Here is a 27,611-nt window from a genome sequence, read left to right as displayed (position 1 = left end):
CGTGGCAAGATGAATCTCAGTTCTAAAAACATGAGGATTTTTAAAAATAACAGTATTCAGAATCACAATCTAGAAAATTATTCAGTAACAAGGACATGTTGTTTCTGCATTTTCCAGTTAGTTTTCAATCATAAAATGCAACTGTTTCATAGTGTTCAACACAGGTTCATCCATGAGCTCCTAAACATGTAATAGATGACAATAAAATCTAGAACCAAGAATTCTCCCCTAAACCAAATACACAATTTAAGCAAAATTTCATCTTATACAAAGCAACAAGAAAAACGGGTGCCACAAAGTTCACAAATAATTGCCTGGAACAATTTTGTTAGAAAAAAATAAACAACTACAGGAGAGTCAAGTGACACAAAGTGGGCAGGAGTGAGGGGAGGGGGAGAAAATTTAAAAGATGCAAAGCAGCTTAGCTCCTCTAAAACTAACCCTGCATCAGTTTCTCTTGTATACAACCAACTATAATATTAGTATTTATTCTACCTATCATTGCTAAATATAAGTTATTAGGGTGATCAAATTATTAATGTCCTTGGGTAAATGCTAATTAAAGGGAACACACTGAATCAAATCAATCATTAATTGTAGCACTACATGTCAAATCCAAAAAGAAAAAAGCACAAAACAAATTTTATTCCCCAGGAAATATTTGTTAAATATGAAAAGTCTAGTTCATAACAGCACAAAATGATAATGATCAAAGTAATATGCTCAGGGTGAATCTTCCAGAGATTTAAATGAGAAAGATAGAAGGTTCCAGCAGAACAAAACCATACTACAATAAATTTTTCTCTTAATTAGTTTTAACAAATAAGGAAGGATGGCTTATTTCAGACAGAAGTTTATAAAACATTTGAGGCTGAATACCATGCTGTAGTTCCTTTTCAGCAAGTATTACTAACAAATTTTATAAATGAGAAAATGGGAGCTCTGAGAAGTTATGTAACTGGGGGTGGGGGGAGGGACTTTTACAGGTAATATTTTCTAGTACTGATAATAGTCATAATAGGAGATTTACCACATAGTATATGAAGTATTTAAGATTAAAACCAGTTAAGTGATTTTATTACCTCAGGAGATGGATCTCAAGATACTGTGAATATATAACACCTTCTTGTCAAGTTCTAACTATCCTACGACTAGTACAGATCCATCATTAATTGGGCCTAAGAACCACTTGGAACATCTGTAAAATGCAAATTCTGGGGCCCACTCCAAGTTCTCTAAGTGATTGTGATGCAGGTGGTCAGAGGATCAAACTTCAGAATGCTGGCTGTAGGTGGTTCTTAAATTTATTGCAAGCTGCCTTCCTAGAAAAACTGCTGTCAAGTCAAAATGTCATCAGTGTAGTCTGATATTCCCCTATAAATTCATAATGTAAATAGAAAGTTACCAATTTTATAAAGGGACTGGTGTTCACATTTTAGACATGTGGCTTAACATCATACTTCATCACCAGTACACTGTATACAGTTTTGTAAAGAATACACAAAGCACAACTAAGAACACAGTTAACAATTACATAGGATTTAATATGATAAATATTAGTCTACCATACAAGGTATTTAAAAAAAAATTCATTTTTGCTTTATGCTTACTGCAACATAAAATACCTTAAAACATAAAATTTAGAAGCATTTTTTTCTGAGAACATAAGCAATTTTAGGACTTTTGATAAAATCACTGAACACTTTCATAAATTAACCCAGATTATTATTTTACTGTCCCTTTTACTTGCTATATTTTCCTGCAGCAATATAAAACATCATCTGTATTTCTCATCCACTGATCCTTCACACTATTTTTCACTTTAGTGTCTAATGCCTCAAAGCTCTGACTTAACTGGTGGTTGAATTCAAAGGCAGAAAAAGCAGAGTTTGTTCTGCCTCAATAACTTCTTTCTGCTATCGTCTAAAGTACTATATAACAATATCCAAATGTGAGCGTATGTGCTACAGCCCATGGGGTCACTACCTTTTCTACTTTATTAATAATCATTATATCTTATGCAAAATATTCTACAGATTTTCTCTTTGGATCTGCCAGTATACCAACTGAAAACAAAACAAAACAAGGTCTATCCGTTTCAAAGCTTCGTAACAAGTTATCCTGCATTCTTGGTTACTTTATTTTCTTCTTTTTCCCTCCCGGCCCTTGTTGGATATAATTTTCTCAGCTGTTTGAAGCCAGAGAGGAGCAGTGATGTTGCCTGGGAATAGAAAATTCCCACCCAAGAGAAAAGCTCAGAACTGGAATGCAGCTGGGAGTATCTCAATAAGCAGATGATCTAAAATCTAATAAGGCCTTGTTTAAATTATCTGCCTAAGAAAAGGACAACTAACTAAGCCCTGGAAGAAGAATAACTGGAGTTTAAAATCAAAATTGAAGGCTCAATATCCTACTCTATTCCTTTCACCCCTCCCCCAAAAGTGACTACCAAAATTATCTTTTTATACCAAACTTTACCTTAATTAACATCCCAATAACTTTAAGTTATAATTCCTAAAATTCACACTCCAACATTTTCAACCACCAAATGATTCAATCTCATGTTAACAATCTAACTTTCCACTGCAGTCAATCTTTTCCACCATCTTACATTCCATCCAACCCAAGTTTTTCCCTCTTCTAGTTTTTATTTTTTCCCCTTAATCCAGCCTACATTTTCCCTTGTGATATTCCTTCTTTTTTAGGATAACACCTCTTAATCTTTCTAGAAAACTTGGGAGATCACTGACTAACTGAATATTTATAACAAATAACTTTCAGTGATTTATATTTACTAATCAGCTCCCGATGAAATACATTATTAAGATTCAGGTCAAAGATACACTTAATCAACTGGGATGAGACAAAAGCATTATGAAAAAGCAAATTTAGCTTTTGAAATGCTTATTGCAACTAGGACCAGTAACATTAAGCTGAGAATTATGAATATACATTATCAAACTGATGGCATCTGAGAATTTATATGTTCCTACCAACCGTTTGCAATAATCTCACTTCATTACAAATTATAAAAATGATCTTTGAACAGTGAAAGCCAAACCACTTGTTACAAATATTTGCCTGAGATGATTCCAACATATTTGAAAGAGTCAGAGAGTTAAACCATGCAGTAACACATAGCTTTAAAATGGCAGTCCAGACATTAAGGAAACATACAAAGTTCAACAGTTTGGACTGGTACAAATTTCAAATGCATAAAAGGTTATTTTGAGGATATTAAAATAATTTGAGGCCTATTTACTTTATGAATGTACTCACCTGACTCTTGCAAGTATCTATATACCAAGAAGTTGACCTCATCACTGCTTATACTCATCTTTATTCCCACTTAAACCATGAGGTCACAACACAGGATATAACCCTAAAAATAAAACAAAGTTAATTAAGTATTTTCTCAATAAAATATTTTTAAAACAAAATGTAAACAATGTTGTAAAAACCATTTGATTTTATTAAATTATGTAAAATGAAGGTTTTGATATTGCCTAATAATAAATCCTAACAAATAAAGATACTTCCAATAGTTAGTAGTAGATTATACAACCAAAACACAGCTGGGTCTCTTTTTCTGCAACATATTGGTTAAAAAGGATTAAAAATTTACAAAAGGGCCTCCAGTATCATATTTAATAATTATATCAAATAGCATAAAAAGTTGTTCCTCTTTTCTCCTTAACTGTAAAAAAGAGTTTATTTTAAGGATCAGAAAATGACTTATATAGGAAAAGACTGACTTCAGACTATGGGATTGGGGACCAGCCATCCATGCTGGTTTTGTTTACAAAATTTAGTAGGATTAAGTCTCTATTTTCTCAACATCTAATCTGCAATGTTCAAGTTTCAAAAAGCTCTAGGTATGCATAAGGCAGAGAGGTTGGAGTACAGTTCTGAAAACTCAAATGATATTCTCAGAAGGAGGGAAAGAAGGAAACTGACATATAGCTTAAACATATCCTAATTATACATAACTGTTCTCATGTCACAGAAAGGATTTAAAGTAAACTTTTCTGTACGGTGCCCAACAGTAAATATGTTAGGCTTTGTCAGTCATATACCCAGTGTCACAACTACTCATCTGCAGTTGCAATGCAAGAGCAGCAATGACACACGAATGACTGAGTGTGGCCATGTTCCAATAAAACAACTTATCAACACTAAAATTTGAATTTCATATGATACTCTGGTGTCATAAAATATTTTTATTTTGATTTCTTTTTCAGCACTCAAAAAATCAAAACCCTTTCCTAGTTTGTGGTCCTTACAAAAGGTCAGTGGGCTGGACACGGCCCACAGACCAGCTTCTCAGTTCCTTGTTTAAAAAAGGGTACGCTGACATCTATTCAGTATAAGAAAGAAAGAAAGTGAAGTCACTCAGTCGTGTCTGACTCTTTGTGACCCCATGGACTGTAGCCTACCAGGCTCCTCAGTCCATGGAATTTTCCAGGCAAGAGTACTGGAGTGGGTTACCATTTCCTTCTCCAGGGGATCTTCCCGACCCAGGGATTGAACCCGGGTCTCTGGCATTGCGGGCAGACGCTTTACTGTCTGAGCCACCAGGGTAACCCCAGGCCTGTGCTGACTGTCCTGCCACATCATGGATCTCTTATAATGCAGGGTAACAATATATTTAAACCTCTCAGATTAATAAGAACTGAGCAGGCTTCTATACAATAGGAACTGCTACTGCTGTAGATCTGGAAAACCTGGTGACTGAACACTCATCAAGCTTATCTCAGAAACAAAGGAAGACAAACAAGCGGGTAGTAACAATTCCCCCAGTGAACACACACAGAGGAAGCCCTAACCAAATTCAGTGGTCTGGGAATACATCTCAGAGGAAGTGTCTTCAGTGTTCAGACCTGAAGGACAGACAGGAGAGCGAGAACATGAATATCTGGGGAGGAAGGAAAAGAACCGAAGCAGTTCAGTGAGCAGTTAACAGTCACTGGAAGGGCTGGGTGAAGAAAAAGAAACAAAATGAAGTGAGGCTTGAGAGGAGCCTTGAAGGAATCACTTACGAGAAAACAGGGAAGAAAAAGCAGGAGAAGAAAAAGCAGAAAACGCAGGGAAGTGGTATGATTTACATTTTTAAAAGACCATCCTGAATTCTAAAATGAAAACTAGAAGGAAACTGGACTGAGGAGAGGGGGCCAAGTTAGGAAGGTGCTGGAGTCACCTAAGAGAAGACTGAAACCTGGACGGGGGCACTGGAGTTGAGGAGAATCCCAAGAATACTAGGATTCCAAAGATACTTAGGAAGCAGCAGACTCACGGAGAAGGCAATGGCACCCCACTCCAGTACTCTTGCCTGGAAAATCCCATGGATAGAGGAGCTTGGTAGGCTGCAGTCCATGGGGTCGCTGAGGGTCGGACACGACTGAGCGACTTCACTTTCACTTTTCACTTTCACGCACTGGAGAAGGAAAGAGCAACCCACTCCAGTGTTCTTGCCTGGAGAATCCCAGGGACGCGGGAGCCTGGTGGGCTGCCGTCTGTGGGATCGCACAGAGTCGGACATGACTGAAGCAAAGCAGACTCAAGGGTGGGGGACTTGATACAGAGCTCAGGAAAAGAGAAGAAGCAAAGGTTTCTTTTAGGACATCTGGACAGGTAGTACTTCATTTACTGAAATGAGAAGCCATGGAAGAAAAGTAAATACCATCCTCACGTGAAGAAGAAGGCATCTCCTCCCATTTAATTGCCTGAATGTGATAATCTATACATGCCACACTGAACAGAATGATACAGGTGAACACTCCTCTGATGACTAGCTCAGGACACCTCATCCAGAGGCCCCTGTGGCACACAGGAGGATCTGAGCTCTGGAGGAGACCCTGACCCACAGGAATGGGTAACAATGTGCTTGGAACACAAAGTAGGTATAACACAAAAGTCAATTCTGAAAGCCTGGTGACTGAATGATTTAAAAAATAAAACCACCACACCCATTATATGATTACATATAATACCCATTATACGGCAGACATTAAGTCACAACTTGACCAACCATGGATATCTGTCAGGGAAACACCGAGTCACCGATTGATGAAGAGGATCTCCCAAAATGAGTTCAATCAGGTGGAATCCTAGTGAAACAACTAATGAAGAAAATAAAGAGTATTCTTTTCCTCTAAAATATCATTCAGTCTAATATTCAAATAATGAATAATGGAACTGAAGTACCTAAGATGTACAAATTTTTTTAAATGGCTAATTCCGGTACACAAAGGTCACCAAAATGTCTCAAATTAAAGCAGTTAGCAGTAGTGCTTCTGTATCATTTAATGTATCTCAGGGCAAAGAAAAACACAAGTCAAAATTATATAAATTATTGTCTGTAAAAACTCTCATAATAAATACATGTTGGTGCCATACTTTTTTTAAAGTCAACAAGAAATACCAAACATGAAGAGCCAGGAGAGTTCTTGTCTGTTCAAATTGCTGTGAATGGGTTTATTATATTGATCATAGTACTGTATTAGTTTCTGTAACCAAAAGTAAATTTTTTAAGAGAAAGGGGTAAACTTTTCAAATTTTAAAAGGGTTACTCTAGCTTTAGTTTTACTTCAGCTAGCTCATACTTTCAGAGAGAAAGATCACCGTTTTCACTTATACCAAACATACCCCTAGGGCAGACAAGTGAAGTGAAGTGAAGTTGCTCAGTCATGTCTGACTCTGCAACCCCATGGATGAAGTGGCCTGGTGCAGGCTACTCCATCCATGGGATTTTCTAGGCAAGAGTATTGGAGTGGGTTGCCATTAGAGCTAAGGCAGGAGAAGGGGATGACAGAGGATGAGATGGTTGGATGGCATCACTGACTCAATGGACATGTTTGAGCAAGCTCCGGGAGTTGGTGAAGGATGGGGAAGCCTGGAGTGCTGCAGTCCATGGGGTCGCAGAGTCAGACATGACTAAGTGACAAAGACCTAGGAATAGACACATGAAATAAAGCTGTCCCAAGCCTTGCAGAATTGACAGTTTTTCAGTTAAGAGAAACATACAAACAAATGTGGCCTTAAAAAAAAAAAAATAGTGAAGTTAATACAACTCTGTATTAAAAGTTTCAGTCATAGTAGCAATAAAACTACACAGGCTCTTTATTTAAAGACCTGAGTTTATCCTCTTATAAAGACACTCAATTCTAGAGTAAGGTTCAGTATGAAATTAGTCTGTTTGAATTCTAACATCAGAAGGACACCTGAAAAGAACAGGAAATACTAGACGTTAAAAACAAACAAGACAATGTTAAGACGTTTCCTGAGTAAAAGCTTCAGTTTTCACTTTCAAAATACCTAAAAATCCTGGATGCCAGAGAACAAAAATTAGAGAAAGTGCCACCACTTCAGTAGTGGTGAAGCTTTACAGAACAGGTCCATTTTGATTTGTTTGTTTACACATCTATGATGTAGTCTTCACCTGCCCTAAGTGAAGACCAGATATGCAGAGACTAGCCACAACCGACCTTCAGAAGGCACACAAAAACCTTCCTGCCATACCTCTCCACTGTGGTATCTTTCAGAACATCTATCTTTAAACAAGGTCACAAGATAACAGTAAGACACTCATCCAATCTACCCTGTACCAAACAGGTATGGGCCTCGATATCACGTCTGATAGAGGTTACCATGTATAAAAGAAGTTCTGCCTCAAGGAGCTGATAGACTATTAAACAAGACATCCAAAATAAGCACTTCCTAAAATCACAAAACACCTATTTGTATATTCTGCCTGATCATACTTAGCCCTAAAAAGTAAATGACCTAGTTCTAAAAACATATATATATATATTAAATATCTCTGTACTTTAACTCTCAGAAACCGCTTGTAAAATCATAAAAGCTTTTATTCAAACCTCCATCAGTTATGGGCAATGAAATTACTTAATTCAAACCCACAGCTATATTAAAGCAGCCAGAGTAAAAACAAAAACTACAATCTTAACTAACATTTAGCTGAATGTTTATACGTAAAACTACACTAAATACTGTAATGTTTAGTATGAACTATTTTACTTTAAGGCTTCACAGACAAAAATCTAGCAAGTATTACAAAAACAGGGCTGTTGATGTAAGTCAGGTAAAATTGCTTCAATAAATATAAACATACATGGTATTATCAGCATCACAAAACTGAGTTCAGCATTCACACACTGGATAACTGCTCCAAATATTTAACCGTCTCATTTGTTCTTCCATATCTGGTACCACATTTCTGCCTCTGGCCTCAAACAGAACAGACATGACATTCTTTTCTGATACCATATCTAGAGCATATCAGAGTCCAACTATGATCCTAAATCATACTATTTTAAATCTACAAGATTGAAAAAATAACGAAAGCTATGGACAAAGAAAAAAAAGCTTTTCTGAAATCTCATACTTACAACACATTATTTAGAGGTCTGAAAACTTCTTGAAGGCTCTAAATTCAAAGGCACAATCAAAATGTCCTAATCTTAGAAAAATAATTTAGTTCAAAATGTAGTGGTAGGACTTTCTTGGAGGTCCAGTGGCTAAGACTGCACCTCTGATGCAAGAGATCGGTTTAATTCCTGGTTGGGGAACTAGATCACATATGCCACAACTACAGATCCCACAACAAAGATCGAGTGCTACAGCCAAACAAATAAAAACTGATATTAGGAGAAAAAATAAAAAACCAAAATGTACAGTGGTGGCATGTTATCCCATGGCAGACACGTTAGTTTCATTTTTGCTTTGCTCAACACTTAGATGATTTTAAATTATTCTAAGACTCCTATAACAATATTTATGCTTCAAGTTGTTTCTTCGTCCATTTCTTTTGGTAGCTGTTCATTTATGAATAGTCCTCAAGATCAGGAAAAGTCCCTAAAAGTAAATTACTGGACCAAAGGGAAAAGATAAATAGCCATTTTGATTCTTAATGAATACCAACAAATTAGATCCACTCAAAAGACTGAACCAATTCAAGATCCCTCCAGCTGAAACATTAGTAAAATATTCAAGGTAACCAATTATAAACAACAGCAACAAGACACGCTGGCCAGCCATAACATTAGAAACATTTTAAAACAATACTGAACATTATGGAGATTATGACAAAACAGAAACTGTATCTTTATACACAGTATCTAAAAATACTGGTCATAGCTATTTAATAGTAGAAAAAAGAGCAACAATATTAAAAGCTGCTACAAGAACTCTGATGTTAAAATAACAAATAACTGTCAAACAGTGTGACCTTGGACACCTTCAGGATACCCTTCCAAATAAGTGACTGATATGTTGGGAGTCCATCTAGCAGAAAGTAAGATTCAGGCTTCTCTGGAACTCAGCAGCCGAGACATGGTGTGATGGTAATTAGCAAGATGAAAACTGTGGCTCGCCTCTTGTAGAATCCACAGCCACTGTCCAAGAAAAGACAACACAGCAACTGCTTTCCATTTGGAGAATTATTCCATTCTCAGCCCTGTGGTTTAAATGGACAGACATCCTGATCCAAAGGAAGGTACTTACTTTGCTTAAGCCAACCAGCAAATCATACCTTTGGTTTAGGGCTGACACCTCTCCTCCACAGACATACACCATATCCCATGTGTCTCAACTCAATCACTCCCAGTAAGTGAAACACTAGTAGAAGACGTGTTGATTTCTATAAAGTCAACCTCCTTTCAGAGAGGAGTGGGCAGGCAACAAGGGCACCATGGGAAGCTTGGGATGAATGTGTATCACTGAGGTCAGAGTAGAGATATCAGAGGCAGAGGAGGGGGCCAACGCAGAAACAAGAGAAACTGTCCTTATGACATTAAATGTCTATCTTTCAATTAGATCAAGTATTATCTGAAGTCAATTTACCACTATATTTTGGTTAAAGAACTCAAAAATGAATTTTATTGTCTTATCTAGAAGATTTGTCAGTTGCAACCAAAGGAGGGCAGACAACCAAGAAATGTTTTACAACAGAAGTGCCTGAAGTTAGTGATGGATTTGGAGAAATAAGCAGAGGGTGGAAGGGGTGGGTGTGGAGGGAAGGTGGGTGTCTAAAATCCCAATTGTTTCCACATTAGAAAATGGACAGACTTACCTTACAGAAATGGGCTGCCTAGAGAGCACAGCCCTCTGGGGAGTCCCACTTCGTACGTGTTAAACCAGAGGTAAAACAGAAGACATTCCAGCAGAAATGCTCCAGAATACAGTATTACAATTCGCTGTTCATGGAAAGTGGTACCTCTGGTTCTGCTGTCTTCATACAGGAAGGTCACATTTTCAGCTACTTATATTACTTTGGGGTGATAAACCAATCCAAACAAATGCTGACTACATGCATTTGTGGGCGTGGGGTAATGCAAGTGAAAAGTAAGTGCAACAATGGCCATGCTAAAGCCTATAGGGGTAAAACGCACTAAAGCACTATTTTTCTGACATTTATTTTATTCACTCAGTTAAAGGAAAATGAGCACTTCCAGTGTGGAAGGCACTGTGACAGATGCTAGAGACATGGCTAAACAATGTAAACCATGGCCAGATCGTGTGACTTTACAAGTTGCTGGGAAGAAAAAGAACAATTCCAACTATAAATTTTAATATACAGATCTATGTATTTAGAAATGTCATTCAAATATTACACCTTCTTCAGAGAAGGAAAAAAAAAGTATAGAATCATTATGTAAAAGAATGTAATAACTATAAAAAGAAACCAAATTCTTAGCACCAGGAGGTTCTAGGAAATTGCTAATTCCAAGGCATGACATATGTTGCCAAGGACCCATGGACACCACAGGGTATCACTACACAGCTTACATGGGCCTTGGTATCAGTGGCAGTCCTAAATACTCAGCTACTGCAGTCAGAAGCAAACAAATTGTAATATTTTGCTATATAAATAACAGCTTCTAAACTCATAAAGAATCATGCATCAAAACTTGTTGGGTGTAAGTTCTCAATCTGTCTGTGGAGCAAAGTAACAGTTCATCCACTGGCACGCTGCCTCCATGGGTTATCATAGGAAACTGGCAAACTGTCTTGTTAAAACTACATGCATGCATGCATGCGAGGTTGCTGTAGTCGTGTCTAACTCTGCAACCCTATGGACTGCAGCCCACCAGGCTCCTCTGTCCACTGGGATTCTCCAGGCAAGAATACTGGAGTGGGTTGCCATGGCCTCCTCCAGGGGATCTTCCCTACCCAGGGATCCAACCTGCATCTCTTATGTCTCCTGCATTGGCAGGTGGGTTCTTTACCACTAGCACCACCTGGGAAGCCCATTGGAAACTGTCAAACTGTCTTATTAAAACCATGACACGCTGTAAAAAATACCAAACTATGACAACTAACAACACAAAGTGTGTGGAGGGGAAATGAAATAGAGTGAGGAGAGAAATTAAATTAGTTTACCCATTAGTGAAGTCATTGGTGCCTCTAGCATTTATGCTAAGGCCCAACCTGCAGGATTTTAGAAAGTGACTTTATTTGAAGAGGAGATCTTTAAAGAGGTGATTACATTAAAGTGAAGTCATTAGAGTGAATCTTTCATAATGTGAATATAACCCAACATGACGAGTATCCTTTTATGAGGAGGAAGAGACACCAGGAATGCATGTGCACAGAGGAAAGGCCATGTGAAGAGGCAAGAAGGCATTCACCTGCAAGTCAAGGAGAGGCCTCGGGAGAAACCAAACTGGCCAGCACTTTCACCCTGGGCTTTTCCAGAACTGTGAGGAAATAAACTTCTGTTGTTTTATAAGCCACTCAGTCTGCGGTATTTTGTTATGGCGGCCCTAGCAAACTGATACACACCCAACATCACAAATTCTGTAAAACTCTGATCATTCACTGGAGACTTTTAAATTACTGGTGTTCACGATTGCCAGGGTCTGTCTTTTCAAAAATTTGCCTCTATTTTTAGGAATCCATCCTGTCCTATAATTTGTCGAAGTTGATGACATTAACAGGATACATTAGCACTTCATAATCTTCTGCCCCGCAATGCCCCTTTGTTCTCCCTACTCCCCAAGAAACACGCTCACAAACAGCACACACACACACACACACAAAATGCATTACTCTTCATTTCCCACTTCTTTAAAAATAATTAAAATCCTACTAAAGTAATAACACATTTGTGTACATAAAATACGGTACAATGAAGAGGTGTACTTTAAGACTTAGCTCTGAAGTCTTTGACAAATAGCTTAAAATATGTATAAACTTTTACAATGCTAAAGCTTAAAAGATTTCACAAAATTATATTAGACTAAATGAAATCATATTTACAAAACTTACTGTCAAGTGGGCCTTAGAAAGCATCACTACGAACAAAGCTAGTGGAGGTGATGGAATTCCAGTTGAGCTATTCCCAATCCTGAATGATGATGCTGTGAAAGTGCTGCACTCAATATGCCAGCAAATTTGGAAAACTCAGCAGTGGCCACAAGATTGGAAAAGGTCAGTTTTCATTCCAATCCCAAAGAAAGGCAATGCCAAAGAATGCTCAAACTACCACACAATTGCACTCATCTCACATGACAGTAAAGTAATGCTCAAAATTCTCCAAGCCAGGCTTCAGCAATATGTGAATCGTGAACTTCCTGATGTTCAAGCTGGTTTTAGAAAAGGCAGAGGAACCAGAGATCAAATTGCCAACATCTGCTGGATCATGGAAAAAGCAAGAGAGTTCCAGAAAAACATCTATTTCTGCTTTCTTGACTATGCCAAAGCCTTTGACTGTGTGGATCACAATAAACTGTGGAAAATTCTTCAAGAGATGGGAATACCAGACCACCTGTCCTGCCTCTTGAGAAATTTGTATGCAGGTCAGGAAGCAACAGTTAGAACTGGACATGGAACAACAGACTGGCTCCAAATAGGAAAAGGAGTACGTCAAGGCTGTATATTGTCACCCTGTTCATTTAACTAATATGCAGAGTACATCATGAGAAATGCTGGACTGGAAGAAACACAAGCTGGAATCAAGATTTCCGGGAGAAATCTCAATAACCTCAGATATGCAGATGACACCACCCTTATGGCAGAAAGTGAAGAGGAACTCAAAAGCCTCTTGATGAAAGTGAAAGTGGAGAGTGAAAAAGTTGGCTTAAAGCTCAACATTCAGAAAACGAAGATCATGGCATCTGGTCCCATCACTTCATGGAAAATAGATGGGGAAACAGTGGAAACAGGGTCAGACTTTATTTTTCTGGGCTCCAAAATCATGGCAGATGGTGACTGCAGCCATGAAATTAAAAGACGCTTACTCCTTGGAAGGAAAGTTATGACTAACCTAGATAGCATATTCAAAAGCAGAGACATTACTTTGCCAACAAAGGTTCATCTAGTCAAGACTATGGTTTTTCCTGTGGTCATGTATGGATGTGAGAGTTGGACTGTGAAGGAGGCTGAGCGCCGAAGAATTGATGTTTTTGAACTGTGGTGTTGGAGAAGACTCTTGAGAGTCCCTTGGACTGCAAAGAGATCCAACCAGTCCATTCTGAAGGAGATCAGCCCTGGGATTTCTTTGGAAGGAATGATGCTGAAGCTGAAACTCCAGTACTTTGGCCACCTCATGCGAAGAGTTGACTCATTGGAAAAGACTCTGATGCTGGGAGGGATTGGGGGCAGGAGGAGAAGGGGATGACAGAGGATGAGATGGCTGGATGGCATCATTGACTCGATGGACGTGAGTCTCAGTGAACTCCGGGAGTTGGTGATGGACAGGGAGGCCTGGCGTGCTGCGATTCAAGGGGTCGCAAAGAGTCGGACACGACTGAGGGACTGATCTGATCTGATCTGATCTGACTCTTGAAAAACTGCAAAATACAACAAATCAGGATTCAAAGAGAGAGAATCTCAAGAAAAAAACATTAAGCTCTAATTGCAATGTGTATCTCAGCTTATTTTAGTACTAACCAAACTTAAAATATAAAACCCTATACAATAAAACCAAATTATTTGGCTGATTTCTTAAATATTAATGACAAACAGCAGTATATGTTCTTTTTATAGAGCTTTAGCCCTGGACTACAACCACGGTTTATTTGCCCAACATTTTAACAACGTCTTTTCATATACTAAGTCCAAAGAAAAGCAAAGAATTTTCTTAAAACAAACATTCTACCACTCTTGACAGTCAGATAAATGCTAAATTTAAACTATATTTTTAAAGATACAATCTCATGAGATAATTTTTATTCATACTAATAAAAAGGAGAAAATATTCTTTTAAGCTAATTCATTCTATATCTCATTTTCATGTAAGCATTGTAAGGGTGTCTTTAATAATTTGAATATAATGTTCTAGTGAAAAGTTTATAGTATCCACTCACAGCCCCCTCCCCAAGAGAAACAAATACAATTTTAAAAAAATAGGCAGACAAGATAGTTTTTGAAGGGAAATTAGCAGGTACTGGCATTGACTTTTACCTTCCAATTATGGCACATGAGCATCTTTCAGATAATTTTCCTAAGGATGTGCCTAGCAATATGTGTATTTTACAGAAAGGCTAACTTTTTTTTTCCCTAAACAAATCGAAGGTTTGTGGCAGCCCTGCACTGTCAAATGATGGTTAATATTTATTATCACTAAAAGTATTTTTTAAATTAAGGTATGTTATTTTTAAGACATAATGCTCTTATTACAGACCCTATTTTTACACTACTGTGTAAACATAACTTTTATATGCACTAGGAAACCAAAAAAAATCGTAAAAAAAAAAATAGACTCCTTTTATTGTGATGGTCTGGAAGCAAAACTGCAGTATCTCTCAAGAACGTCTGTAACTACAAGCAATTTTTATGTTTTTTCTTTTGGCTGTTGTTGCTTTGTTTTGTTATATTTATGGTCAACAAAGCTGGTGAATCTTAAGAATTTAAAGCATGACTTAGAAGGGATAAACTTGTAAACTCCTTTTCTTGTCCTTGCCTTTTCCACTGGAATCCAGAGCTCTCATGTAAATTAAAAATAACATGAAAGAGAAGTCACATCTCAGGTATCCTGTATGATTTTAGACAATGTGACTCTTCTGGGCCTCTGTTCCTTCATCGAGAAAATGAGGGAAGTGAAGCGGATAGTCTCTTTTTCTGCTAAACCTCAATGATTTGAGTATTACAGTACAGAATATTACATAAAAATCCTGCAGGCTCACGGGACCAGATGACATAGTGGTTTTTAATAAATCATTTTATAACAGGCTTATGAGTGTATTACAAGGTTTTTAAAACTGACAGACCTCAGGTGGACATCTCCAGGAATCAGGAAAAGGGGAAATAATGAGTCCACCTCATTAAGAAATGTTTGAGTACTTACTACACATAGCACTTATTAGGCAAATGGTAACCATATAACTGAGACTTCAAATGTCTGTCATTTGTTTCAACTTGATCTATACCAGGAGTGTTTACAAACTCTGTCCTGTATGTAAATCCCAACCCATTACCCATTTTTGTTTAGCCCACAATACCTTGTTGTTTTCACAAAACAAGGAACTGTTTTTAGAGAATATTTGTAGTTGATTTGATGATAGGGAACACTAACTCTGAATCCCAATTAAGCAATTTTAAGAATCTCAGCAAAGCTCTCTGGGCTGAGTAAACTAGCAACTAGCATGTATTATGTGATGAGTCAACTTTGATTTACTTGTGGACTTCAACTTCCCAAACATGAAAAAGTGGCTGTTCGATATGAATCAAGGATGGACTCAATAAATATGTGTTAAATGACTGACTAAACACAGTCAAGGTACACTGACAGGGGAATAAGGAAAGATAAGAAATTAAAACACTAAGTTAACAGAAAGTGGAAGTGAAGTCGCTCAGTCATGTCTTACTCTTTGCGACCCAATGGACTGTAGCCCACCAGGCTCCTCTATCCATGGGATTTTCCAGGCAATAGTACTGGAGTGGATGGCCATTTCCTTCTCCAGGAGATCTTCCCAACCCAGGCATCGAACCCGGGTCTCCGGCATTGTAGACGGACGCTTTACCGTCTGAGCCACCAGGGAAGCACACAGTTAACAGCAAACAGACCATAGTTGTGTTTTGTCTTTTTCAACTACTGAGCAATAACTGGTCATTCCAGTCAGTCTGTGAAGGAAGTCTGGAAATTAAAGTAAGGTAAGAAAATAAAAATTAAGAACCTAGTTCCTGCCCACTAGCAAGAAAAGCTCTGAGTTTATTTGAATGGGAACCAACATCAGAAAGATAAACCCTACTATTCTGATTTTGGAACAGAAATGTTATAAGGACCCATAAGACTGGACCACAACTAAAACTAAAGCTACGGTTACCAAAATGAATGGAAACTTGGCTTAAAACTGAGATATCACAGGCAAAATAAAGAGAATAAGGTACCAGGTGTAACAAACTCATTGAGTTATTTAAACAAATACTACCTATAACAGTATTTATGAAACAATTTATTGGATAAGAAATATCCTTTAGTTCCTGGGGGAAAAAAAAAAAAAGACTAAGTCGGTAAAACCAAGACAGCTAAGCCCTAAGTGAATCAAAACAAGTGTCCACAGATTGGTTATACTCAGTAAATTCTTTGGAAGAACAGTAGTAAAAATGTGAGGAAGACTGTTGTGGTAGCAGAGATGTATGACTGATACAGATCCCAGTGGGCAGGCAATACGTGCGTGTTCAAATCAAGTGAAGATGACTTTAAAACCAGGTTTAAAACTCAGCAAACTGATAACACACATACACCCATAACACACATACACCCTCAACACACACAAATACAACATAGGTATTAGTAAATCTTGAAGACAAAAGTCAAAAGAAAATGGAGTGGATACTGCTGATATGTATGAATTGAGGCAGACTTTCCAGTTTTATTGAAAAAGGAGTAGGAACAGATTTCATCATGAAAATCTCATAGGTCAGTTTCATAGGTTAAGAGAAAATGGAAAGTAGTACAAGCCTGTAAGAGTTTCTGTTTAAAAAACAGACAAAAACACCATGTAGAAACAAATCAAGAACATCACTCCATAACCAAAATCTGTCCATCCTTTAGAAGTACTCTTACCTGGTCAGGTTATGTAGACTCTCCAATGGCAAACATAGACTTTTAATAGTCTCTTATTAGAAAATACTTCTTTCTATTTTATAGTACATGTACTTCCTTGCTAACACTGTTCAAAGTGCTCAAAACCAAAAACAAGATTCGTTATCTCTGTCATACCCATGACAAAGCTCAATTATTTTATTTAGTATAAAAATTAGGTGTCAAAGTGAGGTCTATAGACCCCTAGGTTGATCTTTAAGGGGTCCTAGAGATCAAAATTATTCCTTTTAGTATTTTAAGATACTGTTATAAAATAATATGTCTTTTCCACTGAATTGATATTTATACTGCTATTACAAACCAATAGTTGGTAAAATGGCTCACATCTTAGTAAAAATCAAGGTACTAACACTTCATTGCATTAGCAGTTATCATACTACTCACTGTCGTTGTTTAGGTGATGCTGCTGCTGCTGCTAAATCGCTTCAATCGTGTCCAACTCTGTGCGACCCCATGAACTGCAGCCTACCAGGCTCCTCCGCCCATGGGACTTCCCAGGCAAGAGAAGATTACTTGAGTGGGTTGCCACTGCCTTCTCCAGTTTATGTGCTAAGTCCTGTCTGACTCTTTTGCAACCCCATGGACCATAGCCCGCAGGGATCCTCTGTCAATGGGATTTCCCAAGCAAGAATACTGAAGTGGGTTGCCATTTCCTTTTCCAGGGGATCTTCCCAACCCAGGGATCAAAACTACATCTCCTGCTTCTAAGGAGGCATGCTCAGTCGCTCAGTCATGTCTGACTCTCTGCAACCCATGAACTGCAGCCTGCCAAGCTCCTGGATCGAACATGCATTTCTTGCATCTCTTCCATTTCCTGCACTGGCAGGCAGATTCTTTACCACTGAGCCACCTGGGAAGCCCCCATACTATTCACTACTATACACTTAAAAACAAAACAAAACAAAACAAAAACTCACAAAAAATTCTTCACTGAAGAGGCTCCTTAATGAAGCAAGAAAAACAATTTTATTAAAATTTTAACCTCAAAATACATCTTTGCAATATCCTCTGTAACAAAAAGCACACACATAATACTTCTGCTGCATACTAAAACGATGGTTGTCCAAAAAGCACTATGAAAATGTCTGAATTACAAGCGGAACTAGTTTTTTTTCACGGAATACCATTTTTACTTAAAACAACTGACAAAGTATGGTTGTTCAGACTGAGAATTTGGCAGACATTTTCTTGCAAACAAACAAAGTGAAACTGTCACTTTTAAGAAAACAACTAACAATATTTGTTGGCAAGAATAAAATTTAAGCTTTTAAGAGATAATTAGGATTTGGAAAATCTATCAGCCACCATGAGCTTCCCAATACGACTCCAGAACTTCTGTGATGAGATCAGTGGAGGTGTTAATGACTAGTTTTTTATATTGTATAATGAACATTTGGAAGATCTGTATAACTCAGTGAACAAATATTTTCCCAATGACTAGCATAAAATTATGCATGAGAAAACAATCCATTCAAAGTTCAAGAGAAATAGATTTTAATATGACAGAATACAAAAAGTTCATTGACACAACTTCAGATCTTGCAGTGCAACTGACCCTTAAGAAACTACCCAGTTGCTGAGATGTGGAATAGTATCAAAGGAGAATATCCAAATTTTTTGAAAAATGAGTCTTATTTTGATTTTAAAAATTTACAAATCTATCTTTAAAAAGCCATAATTTTTCCTAAATTCCAAATGTAACAATGTATCTCATCTTGTGAATGCAGAAGCAGATGTGAGAATCCAGCTGTCTTCTACTAAGCCAGAGATTAACAGAAAGATTTTCAAACATTTAAAACAATGCATAGAAAATGTTTGTCTTGGAAATTATTTTTCATAAGACATACTATGAGTATTAACATGTTATAGATGGGTTTGTTATTGTTACATTAAGATGCATTGGTACTATAAAATTTCACAGTTTTAATTTCTGATGCAGCATATATTGATAGCTATAGCCCATTTAAAGAAAAATTTTCTGGAGTCATTAATAAATTAAGAATGTAATGAGATACTAAGTCTAAAAAATGCTTGAGACCTCCTAGTATAAAAATTTATTTCCTCATGGCAATATTGGTACTAACCTTCTTTGGAAAAATTCAAGAGTTTCCCTGGGAATATAGACCTCTTATGCCACAATATTGTTCATATTGAAACATGACGTAAATCATGATCAGTTTGATCTATTATGTTCATATTACAATTACATTAGGTAGCCAATAAATTTATACCTAATCAACAAAAAAGGGTACTCAACAGCTGTAAGCATCTTCATGCAAAAGTTCTAGTTTTGATAAAACATGAAATCTACGAGCAAAATTATGAGGGAGTGAAAATTACACATTTCCTGAGACTGTACCACTAAATGAATTTCTTTCCAGACACAGACACTTGATTCAATAATTTTACTGAAATTCAGTTTGTCCCTCATTCAACATTTACTGAGTACTAATGCAAGTCTGGCACTGTTCTAGGTATTGAATGCAGTAACAGTACATAAATCTATTAATACAAAGAATTATATTGGACAGAACAGTCTTCACAGACAAATTCTAGGTCGTGTCCCACTTTTTACCAAATTCTTTCATGAAAAGCTGTTCAAAAGGTGTGGAGGCTGTGGGAAGGGAGCACTGCCCCCTAACACACTACCTCCTCCAGTGGTGTGGACTCCCACCATCCTCCATGTGTGCCCAACCTCATCATTTACATTAAGAGAAATCTCTTCCCCACCAATGGAAACATGAAGCTAGCCTCTGTCTTTCAGTCTTCATATAACAAAATGCTAATAAATAACAATGGCTTGATGTCCTGCTTTCCAAGAACTTATAACAAATGCATAAATACACGGCCTTAACTCAGAATTTCTCAAATTTGAGTAGTTATCAAGTACCTTCCACAAGAAAACAAAGTAACACACTAGTCCCAAGAGTTGGCTTTTATTGTATTACCGAAATATAAATAAAAACACTATTGATAGTCCTTAGCTGATAGCACTTCCAACTAAAACTTGAAAAACAAAAAAAATTACCTAGCAATACCAAAGTACTATATGTACAATGTCTATTACAGGATTAAATAAATAGTCTAAAAAGTGGCCACCCAGATCATCTAAACTATGTTGTGTATGCTATTTTAAGACTATCACATGGACAAAAATTCTTCAAATTTCTTATGGAGAAATTACTAACCCAGAATACATCTACAGATGGTGGACCTTACAAACTTTGTCATCTAACAATGTGAAAAAGTGATATAAAGTGGGAGACCTGAAGACAAGAGAAGAAATGGCTGTTCTCAGGACTTCCTTCAATTTATCATTTCTAATACAATCTTTTAAGAAATGGTCAATAATGATATTAGTAATGATACTACTTGTATGATTAATAAAATGCAAGTCTATTTCAACACACATGTAAATTTATTTTTCATTTACTGGCAACTTATGTAACATATAATTCAACCTTCAAAAACATATATGCACATATGTCTCAGGAACTTTTAAAATCTAATTGGTGTTTTAATACAAATAGACATCTTACACTTTATAAATAATAGACTTTGTAAATAACTACAAATAATATAAATCTTAGACTTTATAAATAATTCATCACATATAAAGATGAATATAATCACATGCCTAATGAGCTTGCAAGAACAGAATAGAACACTACATTAAAAAAAAAAAAAAAAAAAAGGCCAAGACACAAAGGAACTTGGGGGAGGTGTAGTGTGTCACCTAGAGGTTAATAAAGGAGTAGTGTATTCAGATCAGTTCGGTCGCTCAGTCATGTCCGACTCTTTGCGTCCCCATGAATTGCACCACGCCAGGCCTCCCTGTCCATCACCAACTTCTGGAGTTCACTCAAACTCATGTTCATAGAGTCGGTGATGCCAACCAGCCATCTCATCCTCTGTTGTCCCCTTCTCCTCCTGCCCCCAATCCCTCCCAGCAAAAGAGTCTTTTCCAATGAGTCAACTTTTTGAATGAGGTGGCCAAAGTACTGGAGTTTCAGCTTTAGCATCAGTCCTTCCAAAGAACACTCAGGACTGATCTCCTTTAGAATGGACTGGTTGGATCTCCTTGCAGTCCAAGGGACTCTCAAGAGTCTTCTCCAACACCACAGTTCAAAAACATCAATTCTTCGGCGCTCAGCTTTCTTCACAGTCCAACTCTCACATCCATACATGACCACTGGAAAAACCATAGCCTTGACTAGATGAACCTTTGTTGGCAAAGTAATGTCTCTGCTTTTGAATATGCTATCTAGGTTGGTCATAACTTTCCTTCCAAGGAGTAAGCATCTTTTAATTTCATGGCTGCAGTCACCATCTGCAGTGATTTTGGAGCCCCCCAAAATAATGTCTGACACTGTTTCCACTGTTTGCCCATCTATTTCCCATGAAGTGATGGGACCAGATGCCATGATCTTCATTTTCTGAATGTTGAGCTTTAAGCCAACTTTTTCACTCTCCACCTTCACTTTCATCAAGAGGCTTTTGAGTTCCTCTTCACTTTCTGCCATAAGGGTAGTGTCATCTGCATATCTGAAGTTATTGAGATTTCTCCCGGAAATCTTGATTCCAGCTTGTGCTTCTTCCAGTCCAGCGTTTCTCATGATGTACTCTGCATAGAAGTTAAATAAGCAGGGCAACAACACACAGCCTTGACGAACTCCTTTTCCTATTTGGAACCAGTCTGTTGTTCTATGTCCAGTTCTAACTGTTGCCTCCTGACCTGCGTACAGATTTCTCAAGAGGCAGGTCAGGTGGTCTGGTATTCCCATCTCTTTCAGAATTTTCCACAGTTTATTGTGATCCACACAGTCAAAGGCTTTAGCATAGTCAATAAACCAGAAATAGATGTTTTTCTGGGACTCTCTTGCTTTTTCCATGATCCAGTGGATGTTGGCAATTTGATCTCTGGTTCCTCTGCCTTTTCTAAAACCAGCTTGAACATTTGGAAGTCCACGGTTCATGTATTGCTGAAGCCTGGCTTGGAGAATTTTGAGCATTACTTTACTAGCGTGTGAAATGAGTGCAATTGTGCAGTAGTTTGAGCATTCTTTGGCATTGCCTTTCTTTGGGATTAGAATTACCTAGAGGCTAATAACGAGAACGCAATGGCAACCCACTCCAGTACTCTTGCCTGGAAAATCCCATGGGTGGAGGAGCCTGGTAGGCTGCAGTCCATGGGGTTGCACAGAGTCGGACACGACTGAGCGACTTCACTTTCACTTTTCACTTTCATGCATTGGGAGAAGGAAATGGCAACCCACTCCAGTGTTCTTGCCTGGAGAATCCCAGGGACGGGGGAGCCTGGTGGGCTGCCGTCTATGGGGTCACACAGAGTCAGACATGACTGAAGTGACTTAGCAGCAGTAGCAACAGCAGAGGCTAATAAAAACTAAATGAACACAAAACTATATGTTCAGTGTGAGCTGGGAGAATGTCTGACTGAGGTAGAAGGTTTAGCCCCACGGTTTTTCAAAATCTGCTGTACATTATGTCATCTGGGGAACCCCGGAAAAGCCTGCTATCTATGTAGCATCCTATATTAATTAAACCAGAATCTCTGGAGGTGGGAGCCAGACAGCAGTATTTATGAAAGATTTCCAGGTGAATACAATACACAGCAAAGTTTGGGAAGCCCTTGTTCACCCTACTGAAAGCAATCTGATAATCTGTGCAAAATGTGATGACTTAAAAGCAGCTCTTCAGATCACAGAGAAGGCACTTTCAACATCCATGTGTCCTTCTGTATCAGTTTCCTAAGGCGGCTATAACAAGGTGCCACAAACTGAGTAGCTAAAAACAACACAAATGTACTGTCTTGGTTATGGAGGCTGAAAGTCTGAAATTGCATTTCTGGCAGGGTCATGTACTCTCAACGGTTCTACAGGAAGACGTTCCCTTGCCTCTTCCAGTTTTGGGTAGTGGCCCCAGGCATTTCTTGACTTGTGGCAATCTAATTCTTGTTTCCATCTTTTTAATCTGTGTTTAAATTTCCCACTTTTTATAAGGACATCTGTCACAGTGGGAAAATGACTCACCCTAAAGACCTGATCTTAATTATATCTACAAGAACTTTATTTCCAAGTAAGATCACATTCACCAGTATCAAGCGTTATAACTTCCACACATCTTTGAAGGAACATAATTCAACCCACAATACCTAACTTTCAAAACTCCCCTAACAAATAAACCATAAAATTTAGCGGTGAGTGGTTTAATGAAGAACTCCAGCTTAGATAGAACTCAACTATGTGGCAGCTTTTCAGAGCTTAAAAGGACAACAAATCTGAAGGTACGTTAAACAGAGCATCCATCCATCTCCATCTCCTCAATAGTTAAGACTACTCTATTATTAAACAATAAAGGTTAAAAGAATAAAGTGCCCTCAAGCTAGTTTCTTCTAGCCCTGACTATAGAACTTCTATTTTAAGATACACCTTTAGCAAAGTCCAAAATTCTCTACTCCAACAATAAAGTCCCTCTGATATATCAACCTAAAGGTAGAGCTTATATTTCTTCCCATGCCCTTACAATGAAGCCAAACTGGACAGCACTGTCCATCCATGGCACTGTACTAGTTTCTTGGGCCTGCCATAACTAGGTACCACACGCAAGGTGGATTACAGCAGAAATTTACTGCCTTACAGTTTTCGAAGTCAGAAGTCCAAGCATCAAGGTGTTGGCAGGGCAATGCTCCTTCTAAAGGTGCTAAGGAAGTCTCTCTCCTATGTTCCTTGGCTCGTGGATGCATTACTCAGGCCACCTTGTCATATCTCCATGTGGCTCTTCACGCTGTTCTTCCTCTACATCTGTGTCCAAACTTTCTATTTTTATAAGGACATTCCCAGGTGGTGTGGTGGTAAAAAAAAAATTTTTTGCCTGCCAATGCAGGGGACACAGGCTCGATCCCTGGTCTAGGAAGGTCCCACATGCCAGGAGCAACTAAGCCCATATGCCACAACTATTGAGACTGGGCTTTCAAGGCCAGGAGCCACAACCACTGAAGCCCACATGCCTTTGAGTCTATGCTCCACAACAAGAGAAGCCACCGCAATGAGAAGCCTACATACTGCAGCAAACAGGAGCCCCCTGCTCACCCCAACTATAGAAAAGGCCTACTTGAAGAAATTAAAAGAAGACCCAGCACAGCCAAAAATAAAAAATAAATTTTTTTAAATTTAATCACTCTTCTCCTTTCCTGCAATAGCTAATTCATCCCCACTCCAACAAGTTGGACTTTGGTTGTATGACATAAATTGAGTGGATGAGCTGATCAACCACAGCTTTAAGAGGTATTAGAAGTATCTGCCAGTACTTTTAATCTTTTCTTCTGCCACAAGAATGAACATGTCCTACATGGGGTCTGTTCCAAAAGCTTGGATCTCCAAATAAGAAGACACAAAACAGAGCCACAGTCGGCCCACATTATCTACATGCAAGAGATTGGAAAAAAAATCTTTATTTTTGTAAACTGGTAAAATTATTTATAATCTTAAAAAAAAAACTAATATACTTTGAGGTAGTATTTTGATTGCATATATCCCTAAGGGATGTAACCTAGAGACCAAAAAAAAAAAAAAATCACAAAAAAAGTTTAAATTGCTTTCTGTAGTCTTATTATAGTAATTCTATGAATCAAGGCAAATTGGAAGCGGTCAAACAAGAGATGGCAAGAGTGAATGTCGACATTCTAGGAATCAGCGAACTCAAATGGACTGGAATGGGTGAATTTAACTCAGATGACCATTATATCTACTTCTGCGGGCAGGAATCCCTCAGAAGAAATGGAGTGGCCATCATGGTCAACAAAAGAGTCTGAAATACAGTACTTGGATGCAATCTCAAAAACGACAGAATGATCTCTGTTCGTTTCCAAGGCAAACCATTCAATATCACAGTAATCCAAGTCTATGCCCCAACCACTAATGCTGAAGAGGCTGAAGTTGAATGGTTCTATGAAGACCTACAAGACCTTTTAGAACTAACACCCAAAAAAGATGTCCTTTTCATTACAGGGGACTGGAATGCAAAAGTAGGAAGTCAAGAAACACCTGGGGTAACAGGCAAATTTGGCCTTGGAATATGGAATGAAGCAGGGCAAAGACTAATAGAGTTTTGCCAAGAAAATGCACTGGTCATAATAAACACCCTCTTCCAACAACACAAGAGAAGACTCTATACATGGACATCACCAGATGGTCAACACCAAAATCAGATTGATTATTTTCTTTGCAGCCAAAGATGGAGAAGCTCTATACAGTCAGCAAAAACAAGACCAGGAGCTAACTGTGGCTCAGACCATGAGCTCCTTATTGCCAAATTCAGACTTAAATGGAAGAAAGAAGGGAAAACCACTAGACCATTGAGGAATGACCTAAATCAAATCCCTTATGATTATACAGTGGAAGTGAGAAATAGATTTAAGGGCCTAGATCTGATAGATAGAGTGCCTGATGAACTATGGAATGAGGTTCGTGACATTGTACAGGAGACAGGGTCAAGACCATCCCCATGGAAAAGAAATGCAAAAAAGCAAAATGGCTGTCTGGGGAGGCCTTACAAATAGCTGTGGAAAGAAGAGAAGTGAAAAGCAAAGGAGAAAAGGAAAGATATAAACATCTAAATGCAGAATTCCAAAGAATAGCAAGAAGACATAAGAAACCCTTCTTCAGCGATCAATGCAAAGAAATAGAGGAAAACAACAGAATGGGAAAGACTAGGGATCTCTTCAAGAAAATCAGAGATACTAAAGGAACATATCATGCAAAGATGGGCTCGATAAAGGACAGAAATGGTATGGACCTAACAGAAGCAGAAGATATTAAGAAGAGATGGCAAGAATACACAGAAGAACTGTACAAAAAAGATCTTCACGACCCAGATAATCATGATGGTGTGATCACTCACCTAGAGCAAAGACATCCTGGAATGTGAAGTCAAGTGGGCCTTAGAAAGCATCACTACGAACAAAGCTAGTGGAGGTGATGGAATTCCAGTTGAGCTATTCCAAATCCTGAAAGATGATGCTGTGAAAGTGCTGCACTCAATATGCCAGCAAATTTGGAAAACTCAGCAGTGGCCACAGGACTGGAAAAGGTCAGTTTTCATTCCAATCCCAAAGAAAGGCAATGCCAAAGAATGCTCAAACTACCACACAATTGCACTCATCTCACACGCTAGTAAAGTAATGCTCAAAATTCTCCAAGCCAGGCTTCAGCAATATGTGAACCATGAACTTCCTGATGTTTAAGCTGGTTTTAGAAAAGGCAGAGGAACCAGAGATCAAATTGCCAACATCCGCTGGATCATGGAAAAAGCAAGAGAGTTCCAGGAAAACATCTACTTCTGCTTTATTGACTATGCTAAAGCCTTTGACTGTGTGGATCACAATAAACTGTGGAAAATTCTGAAAGAGATGGGGATACCAGACCACCTGACCTGCCTCTTGAGAAACCTATATGCAGGTCAGGAAGCAACAGTTAGAACGGGACATGGAACAACAGACTGGTTCCAAATAGGAAAAGGAGTTCGTCAAGGCTGTATATTGTCACCCTGTTTATTTAACTTCTATGCAGAGTACATCATGAGAAACGCTGGGCTGGAAGAAACACAAGCTGGAATCAAGATTGCTGGGAGAAATCTCAATACCCTCAGATATGCAGATGACACCACCCTTAATGGCAGAAAGTGAAGAGGAACTCAAAAGCCTCTTGATGAAAGTGAAAGTGGAGAGTGAAAAAGTTGGCTTAAAGCTCAACATTCAGAAAACGAAGATCATGGCATCTGGTCCCATCACTTCATGGGAAATAGATGGGGAAACAGTGGAAACAGTGTCAGACTTTATTTTTTGGGTTCCAAAATCACTGCAGATGGTGACTGCAGCCATGAAATTAAAAGACGCTTACTCCTTGGAAGGAAAGTTATGACCAACCTAGATAGCATATTCAAAAGCAGAGACATTACTTTGCCAACAAAGGTCCATAAAGTCAAGGCTATCGTTTTTCCAGTGGTCATGTATGGATGTGAGAGTTGGACTGTGAAGAAGGCTGAGTGCCGAAGAATTGATGCTTTTGAACTGTGGTGTTGGAGAAGACTCTTGAGAGTCCCTTGGACTGCAAGGAGATCCAACCAGTCCATTCTGAAGGAGATCAGCCCTGGGATTTCTTTGGAAGGAATGATGCTGAAGCTGAAACTACAGTACTTTGGCCACCTCATGCGAAGAGTTGACTCACTGGAAAAGACTCTGATGCTGGGAGGGATTGGGGGCAGGAGGAGAAGAGTACGACAGAGGATGAGATGGCTGGATGGCATCACTGACTCGATGGACGTGAGTCTCAGTGAACTCCGGGAGTTGATGATGGACAGGGAGGCCTGGCGTGCCGCGATTCATGGGGTCGCAAAGAGTCGGACACAACTGAGCGACTGATCTGATTAATATTATTAATTTGAATATTTTTATAAGTATATAACAAATAAGAAATTATGTTAAATCCATCCAAAATTTTCCAAAAGAACAAATATATACAAATAGGGC

The 27,611-nt window shown here is 38.3% G+C and overlaps 1 protein-coding gene across 7 annotated transcripts in view; it reads right to left on the bottom strand.

Moving 5' to 3' along the window:
* The window catches only part of TBL1XR1 (TBL1X/Y related 1), a 179,530-nt gene that overhangs the window by 37,365 nt on the left and 114,554 nt on the right, over nt 1-27,611 (bottom strand). For 4 of the 7 annotated variants that reach the window (XM_055569004.1, XM_055569005.1, XM_055569002.1 and 1 more), the window contains one exon: nt 3,280-3,382. The exons of the other annotated variants lie outside the window; for them this stretch is intronic. In XM_055569004.1, coding sequence (XP_055424979.1) covers nt 3,280-3,337 — 58 coding nt within the window. In that variant the 5' untranslated portion in view covers nt 3,338-3,382. The remainder of the gene's footprint in view (nt 1-3,279; nt 3,383-27,611) is intronic. 7 annotated transcript variants of the gene reach the window in all.

Source organism: Bubalus kerabau, chromosome 2 (assembly GCF_029407905.1).
Source record: "Bubalus kerabau isolate K-KA32 ecotype Philippines breed swamp buffalo chromosome 2, PCC_UOA_SB_1v2, whole genome shotgun sequence".
NCBI lineage: Eukaryota > Metazoa > Chordata > Mammalia > Artiodactyla > Bovidae > Bubalus > Bubalus kerabau.
Note: the sequence above shows the minus strand (reverse complement) of the source record. Positions and strands in the feature narration are given on the sequence as shown.